The 15,272-nt window shown below is 42.7% G+C and overlaps 1 protein-coding gene across 4 annotated transcripts in view; it reads right to left on the bottom strand.

Moving 5' to 3' along the window:
• The window catches only part of LOC124794879 (polypyrimidine tract-binding protein 1), a 264,872-nt gene extending 250,532 nt beyond the window's left edge, over positions 1–14,340 (bottom strand). For all 4 annotated transcript variants that reach the window (XM_047258570.1, XM_047258579.1, XM_047258586.1 and 1 more), the window contains exon 1: positions 14,198–14,340. In XM_047258570.1, coding sequence (XP_047114526.1) covers positions 14,198–14,218 — 21 coding nt within the window. In that variant the 5' untranslated portion in view covers positions 14,219–14,340. The remainder of the gene's footprint in view (positions 1–14,197) is intronic.
• Positions 14,341–15,272: the final 932 nt, after the last annotated feature.

Genomic DNA, 15,272 nt, shown 5'->3' with positions numbered 1-15,272 from the left:
AGGCGCATGCATCAATGCCGACAGTTTTTGTTCTACACTGTCACATCTGAGGGCTGCCAACAGGCGAAGGCGTCGATGGATTATCGATGTGGGCAACGTGCTTCTGCTCCACGACAATGCAAGACCAAATGTGGCAATCAGAACTGCCGGAAAGCTCCGGGAATTGCACTGGGAGATTCTGGACCACGCCTCTAGTGATTAGCAAGTTTTCGGACCGCCGAAGTTCCTGCCAGGATAGCAACTCACATGTAACAATGAAACCAAGACAGCAGTCCGACCGTGGTTCCATGTCAGCCGGTCCAATTCTACCGCAGGGCATGTCACATTTTGGTGCTGCGATTGAAAAAATGTGTAAATGGTGTGGAGACTGTATGGAAAAATACGTTAAGATACATAGAATGTGTATTTGTCGTCACCCGCGTGCCAATAAAAAATAGGGGCTAAGACTAGCTGATTTACCCTTTTAATATCACGTGCCTTGTATCCATTCCTGAAATGCGGTACTAAGGAATGACTACATTCAAAAAAGTTGATCACAAGGTTTTAAGATACACACTGATTATTCCTGCCACAAGTACTGGGAGTGGACAAAAACATGGGAACATCAAAAGCATTATCTTATGACATATTTATGCTTTTTGACAAAATTAGCTGCAAATTGTTTATTTGTTGATTACATACGTTCACGGCAAGTTTGTTTCTGCGTATGTGCCATTATCGATATGCAGCAAATTTTGTCAAAAATATGAAGTTGTCATTATGACCTTATGCAAGGTGCGGGGCTCTGCAAGGTAGAAAAAAAATTATGCCAAATACAGTGTTGGAAACCCGTTTGCACTCAGAACAGCTTCCCGTCTCGTCTGCATGAACAAATACTGGACCTGTGTGATTTTCAAAGTAATCTCCTAACATTCCTCCTGTAAAATAGTGCCAAGTTCGGGTAAGGATGACAAATGGACAGCAATCACGCACCCTTTTCTCTATAAAGTGAACCATACGTCTCAATAACAGTGATTTGTTGGTTGGTTTAAAAGAGGGGAGGGAGGGACCAAACTGCTAGAGGTCATCGGTCCCTCGTTCCGATTAAAATAATTCCAAATCGGTGGTAGTAAAACAATTGAGACATACAAAAAACAGCTGGACGGAAGGAGAAAACAACATGAATGTCAGAAGGGCAACAAACAGTAAAATGGACAAAATCGGACAAGAAAACCACAGAGACGCAAGAAACATTTAGAAGAGATCAAAACAAGAGAGCAGACTACCATGGCTGACTGACCATGAGAATAAAAAAGGAGAAGCCAGCCACTCTGCAACACATTAGAACCTCCACCCTAAAACTCTAAGGTGGAGGACACAGAGGGACAAAGGACATGCACTAGAACTTAGATCAAATGATTAAACCCACCCTCACGAATATAGCTAAAGCTGCTGTTGAGCCATTGTCGCCCAACACTGAAGGTAGGGTGCTGGGAAGGTTAAAAGTCCGCCGCAGAGCGGCTAAAGTGGGCAGTCCTGCAAGAGGTGGACGACAGTCATTTGTAAGCCACAGCGACACCGAGGTGGGTCCTCGCGACGGAGGATGTCAGAACGATGGTCAGTTTCGGATACGCTCATCTCTAGAGGTGGTTTCCGCGTAGCCTGTTTGGCCAGACTGTCGGCAAGTTCGTTAACTGGGAATCCGACGTGTCCTGGGGTCCACACAAACACCACTTGAAAGACGGACAATAACACTGAAATCTCGTGACTAGTGGCTATGCGACATAAGACAGCGCATCCTCAAGTTTACGAAACTTGTTCGGGAGGATGCGTGTTGTGTGACCTGGGGATCCTGTTTTTGAATACAGTACCACCATTGGGGATAAAACATTGTGCCATGTGAAGGAACTTGTCCACCACAATCGCTGCATATTCCTTGGCATTAATGTAACCTCGCAGAATAACCACGAGGCCTATGCAATACCACGATATAGCTATCCAAATTATTACCGAACCTACGCCAAGTTTCAACCTTGGGATGCAAATTCCGCCTAAATTTAGTGTGAAACAACACGTATCAGTCAGACCAAATGACATTCTCCCATTGCCCACATTCTAGGTTTTATGGTTTCGGTAATATTCTTTTTTGTTACGGAAGTTTGCACCACCTACGTGGAGTTTTGGAATACCAGCTCGCTCTGTGATTTCCTGTTTCTACAACTCCCTTCCTGTATATCATGCAATGCTCTCAAACAGAAATGAACGAATGAACGCGTGGTTTAACAACACACAACATGTCTGCCACACTATGCCCACAAGTCTATTCACGTCGGCTACCTCTGCAGGAAAGACCGCACACGCCAGCCAACGCTCACGAACTTTTTTCATCCATCCTACTGCCACGCGCGAGGCATTCATTATTCATTAAGTACTATCTCACCTTTCCGCCATTTGAACGTCTGGGCTGGCTCGTAGCAATGAATGCGGGGTGCAGTGTCTAGGGCTTCGGCAGCCTTGGTAGCTTGAGATCCCACACTTATGGCCATCAACAGGGCGAGCTACTGTGTAGCCAAGTTTCTAGCTACAGACGAACTTCGCAGTCCGTTACATCTGGGTCGGCATTCTAACGCTAGTAACAGGCAACATTTAACATCAAAATTGGTCTTACCGAGCTTAATAACACATCGATAGCGTTTATTGCAAACAGCGCTGCTTAGTTAACGGGTATCTTCTTGACTACGTAAGCAACTTATACTAATAGTAACTCAAATTAGGAGGAGGAGGAAGAAAAGAAAGAACATGAATTGCGGATCTGGTGTTGATACTACTGCACTATATCGTTCAATAACTAGAGAGGATAAGCTTTATCTACGTTTGAGGCAAATTTAGAAAGTCCACAATTTGAAAATGTTGGGAAAACTTACACTTGTTTTCACTACTTATTTTTGCGAATTGTGTGTCGAATCATTAGTCGATACACAAAAGGCTATTTTTTCACATAATCATGTTTCATCAAGTACTCGCAATGAAAATTTAAAAATGCCTGTCAATGAAACAGCGGTCATGGGAAATGGTCCACTTCCGACTTATCCGTGGAATACGTTCTCAGAAACTCATTTCCTGTATCTTGAGTACCTAATAACGACCACCGTAGTACATGCAGGAAGAGCTGTGAAACGTAAAATCGGAAATTAGATCTTCTCTGAATTCTACATGCAGATGGCAGAATTTGTCATTGGTCTTCTGACCGGTTAGATGTGGTCCGCCAACATTTCCTCTCCTGTATAGACCTCTTAAAATACCACTTGCATGGAACAATTATATGCTGTAAATATTAGAATCTTTTTCCTTACAGTTGTTTACCTTTCACTTCATTGTCATTGAAGCTGTTCTGATATCTTGCTAATATATCACATCTTTTTCTGTGTATGTTTTCACAACATTCCTTTCGTTGTAAATTAGGGTCCATTTAATTTTCGTCATCCTGTAACACACCTACAGTTCACCTCATTGATCTTTAACACGAGCTAACTTACAAAGAATAGAAAACCGCAATGCAGAAAATTTTATGTAAATACGTTTAGATAACGGTGAAAATAAAGGATCTGAAGCAGCTACGAGCTTCTCAAGCCTGAAACTGACAAGCTAGACCAGACAAGTCCAAAGCTTTTTGTTTTGAGATACATTCAAAATGAAGACCACTGTTCAACGTCTTGACAGAACTCTTGCACCAAAACAATTTTTTACGCTATGCAACCAAATAATAATGTAGCACACTTCTTAATCACGAGTGAAGGAAGAGAGTCGAAATTTAAGTGCACTACATGATTTGCAGTTATTTATACAGCGTAATGGACAGAGGCTCGAACGCGTCCACCTTCCGCATACTACTACTACTATGCATATCAAACAGCCACAGCCAAATAAGCATACGATCACGGATTACACAGGAACGCAAGCTTCCCTGAACTAGTTCATTTCGGTGTCTTGCACAGCCGGGAGTAATGGCACCCTTTCTAAGTGCTGTGTGCTTATTTCGTCGTTCGCAAGCCTGTCAGTGAATTTAGAATGCCTTGTCCTGTACATCGCCACCGTTTTGGCTAGTTTTCTTTATATGTATTTGTTACATATTTCTAACTTTTATGTCTACGGCTGTACTCTACCCGAGGAAGGTATATATAAGTAGAAGAATTTAAGTGCTTGTAGACGAAGTTAACACCCTTGACAAAATCCCTTAACTCCAGTACCTCTTGAAGCTAAATTGACGGAGTGGATGTCTTCCTGAAGGATATAAGCCAAGGGAAGTACGAAGTATGGTGTATTCGAATAGTGTGGCATCTTCGATGTCACTTGTCGCGAGTTTCGTATGTGGAAGGTTGTGGTGATGCCCACCACGTTAGTTCGCCGGAAAATAACGGTTCCGCATGTCATTACCTGACAAACAGTCTGATGGTACGGTACCTGTAAATATCATGTAATTTTGTATCCTTTCTGCTACATTTACTCAGAATTCTGAGTAAGTCAAATTTATATTCTATCATACCGTATAATCCAAATCCACAATTTGCCTTATCTGACAGAGCGTTGTAGACATTTACTGAGCTTTCGAGCTAAAAAAATACGAGGGAAGTAACAGTGAAGTACATCATTAATTCCCGTCTATAAATGTCGGTAGGACAGAAGGAGCAAATACATGGACGAGGTGGCCATTTATCTCGATAGACTACTTTTAAATACAGGAGAAAAAATGCTGAATCAGGGCAACTCAATGTGTACAGCGAAAGGCGTAAGTGATCTCTGCACGTCATTACCCGAAACAAAGAGAACCTTCATCAGCCATGCTTTTTGATTGCACTGCCCACAAAAATCTCTAGCACGTAATGGCATACCATTTGTATCGAGTCTATCATCTACGTTACTCTCATACTAACATGTGGATATTTCAATGGGTTCTGTCACCGCACCGTGGTATGAAAATATATGTAGCAGTAGCCATAAATCATCATCATCATCATCATCATCATCATCATCATCAATTGTGACTGCTTTGTGTATACTTGCGACCGCTACTATTGTATGGTCTGCTACTCGTGAATCACGGCTCAGAGTGGGAGTCATCCTGCTTCTGGTATCAGCTAATGTCGACTTGTTTACATGTTGATACCGCTAATAACATCTGAGTGATTTGAAATATGTTATGGAGTGTTACAATCTGCACAGCAAAAACAGTACGCCGTTACCACTTTCCAGGACAGCAATAAATAAAAAGTTTCAAACAAAAGGCGCTACTGTTATAATTCATGTGTATGGTACTGAAACTGCGCGAGGCAAAATTCACAGAAGACATTACATTTCAATAAGTAAGAAATGTGTCACCAGTGGCTCGCACGACGTTAAGCCGCCTTCCTCGGCACGCTACCACGACCTTCCTTGCAGTGTGCCCCGAGCAGCTGCTGACTGATGCGTCCCGCCCGCACAGCGGCAAGGCCGCGGGGAACGACGATGTTGGTATGGGCGTGAGTCAGTGTTGTGCTGACGTCACGCGAGGCCCCAGCCCCCTGACGCGTCGCGCGCACCCACAGCGCCCCGCCCGTTCGATATTGTCGATCTAATATTTACCACGGCCGGAAAACGTGGGGGTGAGCACAACGCCAGCGAGCGGAGGCGACAACCGCTACTGGAGCCTGCACTGACTCATCCAGCGCCTTACCGCTAACCCACTCTTCGTGGGTGGGGCAACATGATTTACTGTGACGAGGTAGTATCCAGTTTCTCACAATCCTCTTCGCGCTGACTTGCACTTATTATCGCGAACTGATTAGTGAAACAAAAAGCTCGCTGAAACTGCAGTTACCATTACGATTTGAATACTGGCTGTATTAACTTTTATTTTTCATGCTTTCATTCCTTGATGTCTGGGCAACCCCGGCACAGCACAAGAAATATCAAGTCAAAAGCGATTCATTATAGCTGTTGGTAGCAATTTAACAACGCCTATGTCAGCATGTAAGAAGCCGCGGATTCTTACATTGAAACTGCATTATGCCCACAGGGCTATCAGCTTTCTGGCTGACGACACTGACTGAAAAGGTTCATGCTTTTCTTTTGCATCATCATTTAAGACTGATTATGCCTTACAGCGTTCCGTCTGGAGCATAGTCCCCCTTGTAAAATTCCACCATGATCCCCTATTCAGTGCTAACATTAGTGCCTGTCCTGATGTTAAGCCTATTGCTTCAAAATCATTCTTAACCGGATCCAGGTACTTTCTCCTTGGTCTACCCCGACTACTCCTACCCTCTACTGCTGAATCCACGAGTCTCTTGGGTAACCTTGCTTCTCCCATGCGTGTAACATGACCCCACCATCTAAGCCTGTTCGCCCTGACTGCTACATCTATAGAGTTCATTCCCAGTTTTTCTTTGATTTCCTCATTGTGGACACCCTCCTGCCATTGTCCGTCTACTAGTACCTGCAATCATCCTACCTACTGTTCATATCCGTAACCTCAACCTTATTGATAAGGTAACCTGAATCCACCCAGCTTTCGCTCCCATACAACAAAGTTGGTCGAAAGATTGAACGGTGCACAGATAACTTAGTCTTGGTACTGACTTCCTTCTTGCAGAAGAGAGTAGATCGTAGCTGAGCACTCACTGCATTACCTTTGCTACACCTCGCTTCCAGTTCTTTCACTATGTTGCCATCCTGTGAGAATATGCATCGTAACTACTTGAAACCGTCCACTGTTCTTTGTTCCTTCTATTTGGCACTCAATCGGTTTATATCTCTTTCCCATTGACATTACTTTCGTTATGGAGATGCTAATCTTCATTCCATATTCCTTACACTTCTGATCTAGCTCTGAAATATTACTTCGCAAACTTTCGATCGAATCTGCCATCACAACTAAGTCATCCGCATATGCGAGTGATTATTTTGTGTTCACACATCTTAATCTCACCCAGCCAGTCTATTGTTTTTAACATATGATCCATATACAATATGAACAACAGCGGAGACAGGTTGCAGCCTTCATCTTACCCCTGGAACTACTCTGAACCATGACCTCAATTTACCTTTGCAAATTTACAGAAATAAATGGAACTTCAGGCCCGCCTGATTATGTTGTGAGACTCACCTAAATTAAAGGAACTTTAAATAGAATACCGACTTTTGTCACCTTATCCAGTCATATTTCCTTCGGTTTTTCTCCAATAGATGTTAATGTTGGTTTCGTGATGAAGCCATGGCTGACAATCTTGGCTGAGCATTAGTATTTTAAAATTACGTAATAGCTACATTGTTATTGCCGTCATCACCTATGTTTATTCTAGCTATCCGTAGTACATGGCTTTAGTGTGTGAACATTTCTTTTAAATTTGAATATACTGACATGTCCTACGACGAGCTATCACCAAGGATCAAGAATAAAATAATTCATGACACTACACTATATTCAGGGCTGCCACAACTACACCTAAGAACAACATAGGCTTGTAGTAACAGTTTCTTCTATAACTTTTAATCTAAGAGTGTCTATTTAAAGACATCTACCTTATTTACACATTATAGTGCCAATAATCTGTAAGTGTTTCGAATTTACAGAGTAGACAACGGAGATCTGGAAAGGTTAAAATCGTGATCATTCAGATACCTGTTTTTCATTAAATCCGTAACCAATCTGTATCGCAACAAAAAAGCAAGTTGCCGTTGGAGAAACGAGTAGTTCCTCTTACTGATTTAGAGCATTCTGTATGTCTTCGAAGGCAGTAGTTCATACACTCAAAATTAAAAGATTATCGAACATTGCAAAGCGAATAGTTTCCGAAGATTCACTACTGCAAATGAGCGTTCATTGACAACTTTCACAGCGTGAAACGAACGAGGCTTATTACGATATATCAATACAGAAGCTGAACGACGGCAATTTTTGCGAAAATACGTAAAGACTCGAATACGCAGTCAATACAGTGACATTTTATTCATAAACTGACTGTCGAATTTGATACTGGTCTCTCACTGATATCTTACATTGATTCTACACTTTGCTGCCCTAACCTCCAAAAGGGAAGTTAAGCATAACATGCAGTCGTTATTTACTTAAAAGTTGTCAGGAACACGGACTTCAAATGTCACACTTCGAATATAGATTACGTCAGCAGTACTTTCAGGGAACTATCTAATGTAACAAATTTATCGAAAAGGTAATTAACGATGTGCGAATATCCTGAAGTATGTACACAAAACAAAGAAACTAATCATGATAACCTCTAAGTTCCTCATTATTCACTGCAGGTATGGCGCTTCATCAACAATGTCTTGAAATCTATTATCGAGACTGAAGATGCAGTAATCAATGTACAACGAATGAGAGAAAATGCAAAATAATCAATTCTTAATTTAAGGATCTACAATAAAACACGTACGTCAACCGCGAACTGTGGCAATGACAAGGGTTGCTACCGTAAAACATCTTTAGGCTATCTAATGCGCCTTAAAACGATGTGGGAAGTTATTCGTAAATCCTATTTGATATCAGGAAAATACTACCCTCACACAAACTTACAGTTTGAGAAACTAGCAAACTTTGAAGATTACTGAAACTCGGGATATGCAACTACGCATATGCAGCAGACTACGAATAATATAAATTAATACTCAACATGAAGCTTACTTTCCGTCCGCCTCTCAATGGAGAGCATTGGCTAGGCGACAGTTTAATCTCCATTTTTGTGCCCACTACTTGAAAAAGGTATTCTTGAAACGCTGGAACGCCAAGATGTCGTTAAATAAAGTCCAACAGACTGCCAGAAACTGTCACAAATTAAAAATTGGTCTCTTCCACTTATTTGATCTTTTTACGCTGGAACAAGTTACAATACACAAGCTTCCAGATTCTTTCAATTCTTAAAACACTAAAATAACTGCTGTGTTACCCCACAACAATCAAACACAGATTCTGTTGTAGAAAGTCTTATTACCAACACAATAAAAGCAGATGTCTTCGTTATACAATCGCCTGTTTCTAAATGAAGCGTGTCTTACAAATGAAGACTTCAGAAGTGTATTCCACTTAAAGTTTAATATTTCTCAAATTCCATACGCTGTAATAAGGACGATAGTTGTGACACTTCAACATTTGCGTTGTAGATTATCTCTGACAAGTGTAACACATTCAAACTGCGTGGTTGAAGAACAGCCAATTAAATACCTCCTGCACTACTGTATTTGCCAGATCTACAGACAGACAATATTGCAAATTAATATTTAACTGTATGCTATTACGTGAAAAGATGTATATACATATTTAATTCAGGAAAGGTAGGACAATAATAAATAGCTGAGCACCAAAATTTTAACGGCGCTGTAAGGAGGGAAAAAAATACAAATCTCGTTACAGTAAATCAAACGTGTCTTCACTCATTCGATAAACCTGAGAAATTAGTATATAAATTGCTTCGTTTCCCACATTTACGATCGGTAATTAACTCCAGGGAAGAAAACTAGTATAAAGTGGTCAAGATTTCGTACACTAGAATATAATTGGTCACGTTGATTTCTGCCATCTTGTCTGACATCCACTGTTCATGTACGTAATAATCAAAAGGCCTTTATTTATTCATAAGTACGTATATGAGCAGTGTGTCCAAAGTAACTACGGAAGATCCGAACTAGTTCTGGAGCAATGAATCTATGGAGTGCGGACAGGAAAGAAGGGAACACACACTTCTACAAAACTTCACTAATACTGCGGAAAATACAGTTTTTGAAAGTTTTGTTTGTGTAACTAGCGAAGTTAGTCACTCAATGAATAAAAACCATGTCACGAAATTTTAACTAATCACGGAAGCCTTATAAGAGATTATCAGAAGGAAACCTGAAAATAAATACGGATGATGTTGCAATATAAAGCAAATTTGCAACGCAAGGAAACTGTTTCCATAGTTACCAGTAATATCGAAAGAAACTGAAAAATTATCAAATGGAGGGGCGAGGAGGAATGGAGATTGTGTCACGTGAAGAAGCAATATCTTGATAGCCCAAAAAACCTTATTTAACTGTTGTAAAAAGTGGCCTAAAATTAAGAGAGTATGTTACATTTATTATTCATAACATATATAAATGATTGAGCGCATAATGTGCTCCATGAGGCTATTTACGTATGATGCTGTTGTATACAGAGAAGTCGCAAAGCTAGACAATTGCGGCGGAACGAAGGAAGAGCAGCAGAGGGCCAACCCTTAGACGATTGTCGAACAATCAATGAAAACGTTTCTGTTCAATTTACTGCTACATCCGTGTTACCGCAGTACACCGTCTAAGTGAGGAGGGGGGTGTTCAGGTTTTATTTCAGATCTGCGAGTATGGAGCAGTTTGAAGTTGGACGGTCACATACAACTAATTCCAAGAAAGGCAGACGAATGAGAAAAGAACCCTCAGCAAATTTGGTCCACACTCAAACGGTGTAGCTTACAAAACCTTTTCTCGATCGGAACTTCAATACTGCTCGTCGATTTGTGCCCGGTGCCAGAATGTACAGATACGATGGATGATTTCCTCCCGAAACCTGGACACCCCACTCACGTAATTAATTAGGAGGTATATTGCAGCAACAAGAGGGTAGCAGTAAACTGAAGAGAAACAACGCTTTCTATACCCGAAGTAATGGGTGTTTCAACATATACGGAAGACCTATCGGAAATAGCCTCGGCAGTTGAACGGCTCCGAGTACAAGTCACAAACTCTGAGGAATTCCTTTCTGGAACACATTGTCGTAACCGAAGTGTGTGGTTGATCACTGATTGACCAGCTTATAATGAAAACCTGTTACCATTTGGTGATCATTGCTCTACATTGTCAGACGACAAACATTCTTTGCTCGCCTCTTCGTCGGCTATAAGCGTCTCGTAAGGCCAGAAAGTGTCAGAAAATAAGTGTTAAAAAGGTGGCAATACCACAAACTGTGTTAAGGACTAGAGCGACTTACATCGTGATAATGGCAACGAAACGTGCGCCTGGAGAAATGGACTGCTTACCCAACAATAGCTTCATAATATTCATTACTCAATGAATTTCAACCCGTCTCAGCACCTGTGAGTTATTTGTCCCCCATGGTGTCTTCCGAGTGCATTATCCCTAGTCGACTGTTAAAATACTGACCAAGTAAGAGTAAACTACAAGGAGCTGGGAGGGGGGGGGGGGGGGGCTACTGAACTAATTTACGGAAAACAAGGAGCCAGGATGCCTGGACTTGGATTTCGACCTTACGCATGATTACGAAACAAAACGTGCTGATTTGATGTGCAAGCTTTACTTCAGATTGGTCGAACAAATTTTTGAAGTAATAATAGTAAAATGGAACTATGAATCTTGTCACTATTACCCAGTTTTTCGTTGGAGGTTTTTGCTAACAGCAAGAAAACGTTCACCATGTCCCCAAAAACAGTAAAAGCAAGTGCCCAATTACTCTGCACTTCAGCGAGTTAAGGGGAAAGCATTGCAGCCGTCTTCACTAGCCTACCGCCATGCAAGCAACTCGGCATTCCTGCCCTGTCCACTGAGCTAAGGATGTTTACTGCCTATACTCCTGAATTAACATGGCAGAGTATCAACTATGAACAATCAATATCATTGGGGCTTTACTTTTCTCTGGACCTTTAGGACAGATTTTAATATATTGCAATGTTAAACACCAAAACCACTTTAAACAGCAGCGATACGAACGATAATATACTTCCGCTGATGAGAATTTGTATTACCGTAATTTTTCCTCTTTGATAATTGTAAATGTGCTACAAAATACACGAAGATGAATTTTGTCCTAAGTTATGAAAGGCTGAACCAATCAAAGCAGCGCGTCAGTATGTACTAAATAAGAATTAAGATAGAATAGTCTACATTACATGTTACAATTTTTTGTGGGGAGACTGGAGGCTACATGCGAACTTCATTCAAAACAACAAGAAACTTTAGTTAACCCATCATATACAACCATTTCTGATAAATTTCTAATTTATAGAACTTCTCTCCCAGGTAGCAACTATGTGTGCTATATAACACGGTCGACACGGTTCGTTCACAATATTTCCCTTAGATTTATTGGGCCGCATTACCAAAAGCACGTCGATAGAGACCTTTCGTGCAGTGACAAATTTAGTACACGAAATTTCATATCATACAGCGCATTCATTAGTTGGGTGATTTGATTCAACAGACCTATGTCAAAGCACTTCATTTGTCATCTGGCTAAATAGTGCCCGGATACAAGTCTTGTTTAAACTTCAAATGCACAGTGATTACCAACGGACGGAACTAATCATCAAAAGTTCACAAGCCGCGCTACTATCAATCAGGATCAATCATGAAAGCAGTGTGCTTTTAGGCGAGAAGACCGTAAGCTACTGAAGTACGCCAGTCGCTCTGATGTCCCTCTTACAACCGTAAAGCAGTACGCATTTTGTAGATACAATTTAATGTGCTTGCCAAGAGAGTTATGAAATTCTTTGACTGCAACTATACAAAGCAGGATTGTAAAGTGGAAAAACATTCATGCTTCCAAAACAAACGCCACAGACAGCATATTTACATTGTTTCTGTAGCTGAATTTGGTTGGGTCGTGGAAACATTTCCGTATGAAATGGATGACAAGAGTATGTGTGTTAGACCCGCGCACAGTTTGGGAATGACTTCTCACAATTATCCTGCAGAACGTGCTACATCACAAGGCGAAACATAGCATTATTTACACAGTCGCTAATGGCAACACTGAACGTGTCATTTAACTTCACGTTAATTTCACATCACACAAAACGAAACAAACAATGATCGAAATAAATTTTTCTGTGGACTTCACTGGTAGCACGTAAGTGAAGGTTCACCACAGAAGGCACTCCAGCAGTTCTCTAGCGACAAATTCCAGGAGACGAGACCTGGTTGGTGCGTTTCCTGTTCACACTGTACGCTGCAATCTGAGAAACACACAAACGCGCATGACGTTTCACTCATGACATAAGGCACGATTTCACTCCGGTGAATCAGCGCCCACAATGCTATGAACTCACGTTTCTCACGCCCATTTCGTTACACCCCTGAGATTTGAGCTTTTACCGGTCGCACACATTCTCAAAATCAGAAGCGCGAAGCCCCCATGAACACACTCCGCCGGCCAATACGCTTCTTCGCTCTCACCATTAACTCGAACATTTCCATGGGGCTACTCAGCTTCTCCCTAGCAGCCGGCCTGCTCCCTCCCCCACACGACACTTCCCGCCGGTCCCCACCCCCCCGCCGCTTTCCCCCACAGACCCGTGCGCAGGCAAAGACGCGATGGTTAGGCTCGGCAGGCGTTGGGGGCAGGAAGCGAAACATCTGCCGCCGCCGCCGCTGCGCAGCACAGGCAGGCTGGGCCCGCAGTGTTGCCACACTTCGCACGGCGACCGCGCTGCCGCCGCCGCTGATACCGACGGAGGCAGCCAGCACAATGTAAAGTTTTTGTCGACCACCACGCCGGTACCCGGATGAACTACTCTGCCATTTAAACTGCTAATTAGCTTAATTGTGAGGGATGGCTGGACCTCAGACTGGCTGTACGTCTAACAACGATCTGGCTAGAGTACAACGAACATCTCAAGACAACCAGTACAAACCATCCATGGAATAGAGGGAGGGGCAAAAGTTTTTAATTAGGCAAGCACACGAATACCAAAAACCAACAAGAGATGTGCGAAAGCACGTGCAGCAAGTATTTCTACGAACGCATTCAACGTGTTTCACGGATGACAAAACTTAAGCATATTCAGGTAACAAACCTAGCCTTGGCACGAACCACTTAGAATTTTTTCCATCAACGAAACAGAGGCCATACTAACTGAGCACAGCGTCTTGATTCTTGTCCAGCAGCCGGATGCCATTCACAGCCTTCCTACTTTCTGCGGCACTTACAATAGAACACTTCAGTAACTTTTTCAACCAGAGGTTCCTAAAACGATGAATACCACTGACGAGAAACTGCCAAATACACGCACGTTTCCCAACATGGTTTAGAACTCCATCCTTCAAATGGTGCCCGCCATTAAGAACCGGAAGCGAGCAACGGGGCCGCGTGGCGGCGTCTTCCTCAGTTAGCCGGTCGCATCTCCACGTTTCATAAGGTGGCGCAAGGCGATACTCCGTCAAGAAAAGCCGGCACACACTGAAAACATTTGCCTCAACTCACCTTTATCGAATGTTCCCTCATGGTGTCAGGTGTAACTGCAACGGTGGCAACACGTCTTGTCGTTTCTTGCTTGATTCCTACAGCACTAACAACAGACGATCGCGCGACTCATGCGAGAGGACGCCACTGCGTGCAGGCTTGGTTCGGCTCGCTCGCTCGCTCTCCCTCCCTCCGTCCTTTCCCCTTCCCCTTTCGCCGGCGCCGCTGCCCTTGCCGCCTGTGGCTCGGCTCCCCTCCCCACCTCTCCTCACAGTCTCGTTCAGCGCTTCCCCTCCTAGGCTTGCCCCTCCAGCCGGACTCGACTGCGGATGGCGGGAAAGCAGCAAGGCTGCCTGTTGGCCGTTCTCGGCCCGACAACTTGTTGTGTGCCTGCGCTAGAATAGCGTGGCCTCGCCCTTGCGTGAGCACGCGGGCCGCTATGCTGATAGCACCTATACGTATCGCTTAAAGCACGCTGTGACGAACGGCTTCCAACAACCTGTTTCACCAAGATAACAAAAGTTTCTGCAACAGAACGATGTTTAAAAAGTTCGACTATATACTGAAAGAAACTGGATGCAACACATAAAGAGGAGACTTTAAATAGACGGACCTCCTCATCTGATCGTTAGCCATGCATCCTTCACCGCTTCTGTATCATTATTGGAGCATCTTGACTTTACAGAAAGTCTGAACTTTAACAACATTGGTGACATCTGATAATTAGTTCTACGCCGTGTACTGTGAAATAATTTGTCAGGACCACGAGTTATGACTTTTCACTGTATTACTCCACGTCGCATGGTTTAGCTCTTCCTATTCCTAATACTAACTTACAAGACGCGCGGTCTAGGCGCCTTGTCTCGGTTCGCGCGGCTCCCCACCGTCTCAGGTTAGAGTCCTCCCTGGGGCATTGGTGTGTGTTGTTCTTAGATTAAACCTTGGCACCGATGACAACTTATTGGTCCAATAGGAACTTGCCACAAATTTCCATAGTCCCAAAATAAAAACATTTCTGAACTAAGTTCGTGTGCAAATATGGGGAGAGACGAAACATGTAGTGTGATTTTTTAATTCTTTGTGTAATCTAAATAGA

Source organism: Schistocerca piceifrons, chromosome 1 (assembly GCF_021461385.2).
Source record: "Schistocerca piceifrons isolate TAMUIC-IGC-003096 chromosome 1, iqSchPice1.1, whole genome shotgun sequence".
In the NCBI taxonomy this organism is placed as follows: Eukaryota; Metazoa; Arthropoda; class Insecta; order Orthoptera; family Acrididae; genus Schistocerca; species Schistocerca piceifrons.
This window is presented reverse-complemented; position numbering and strand designations above follow the sequence as displayed.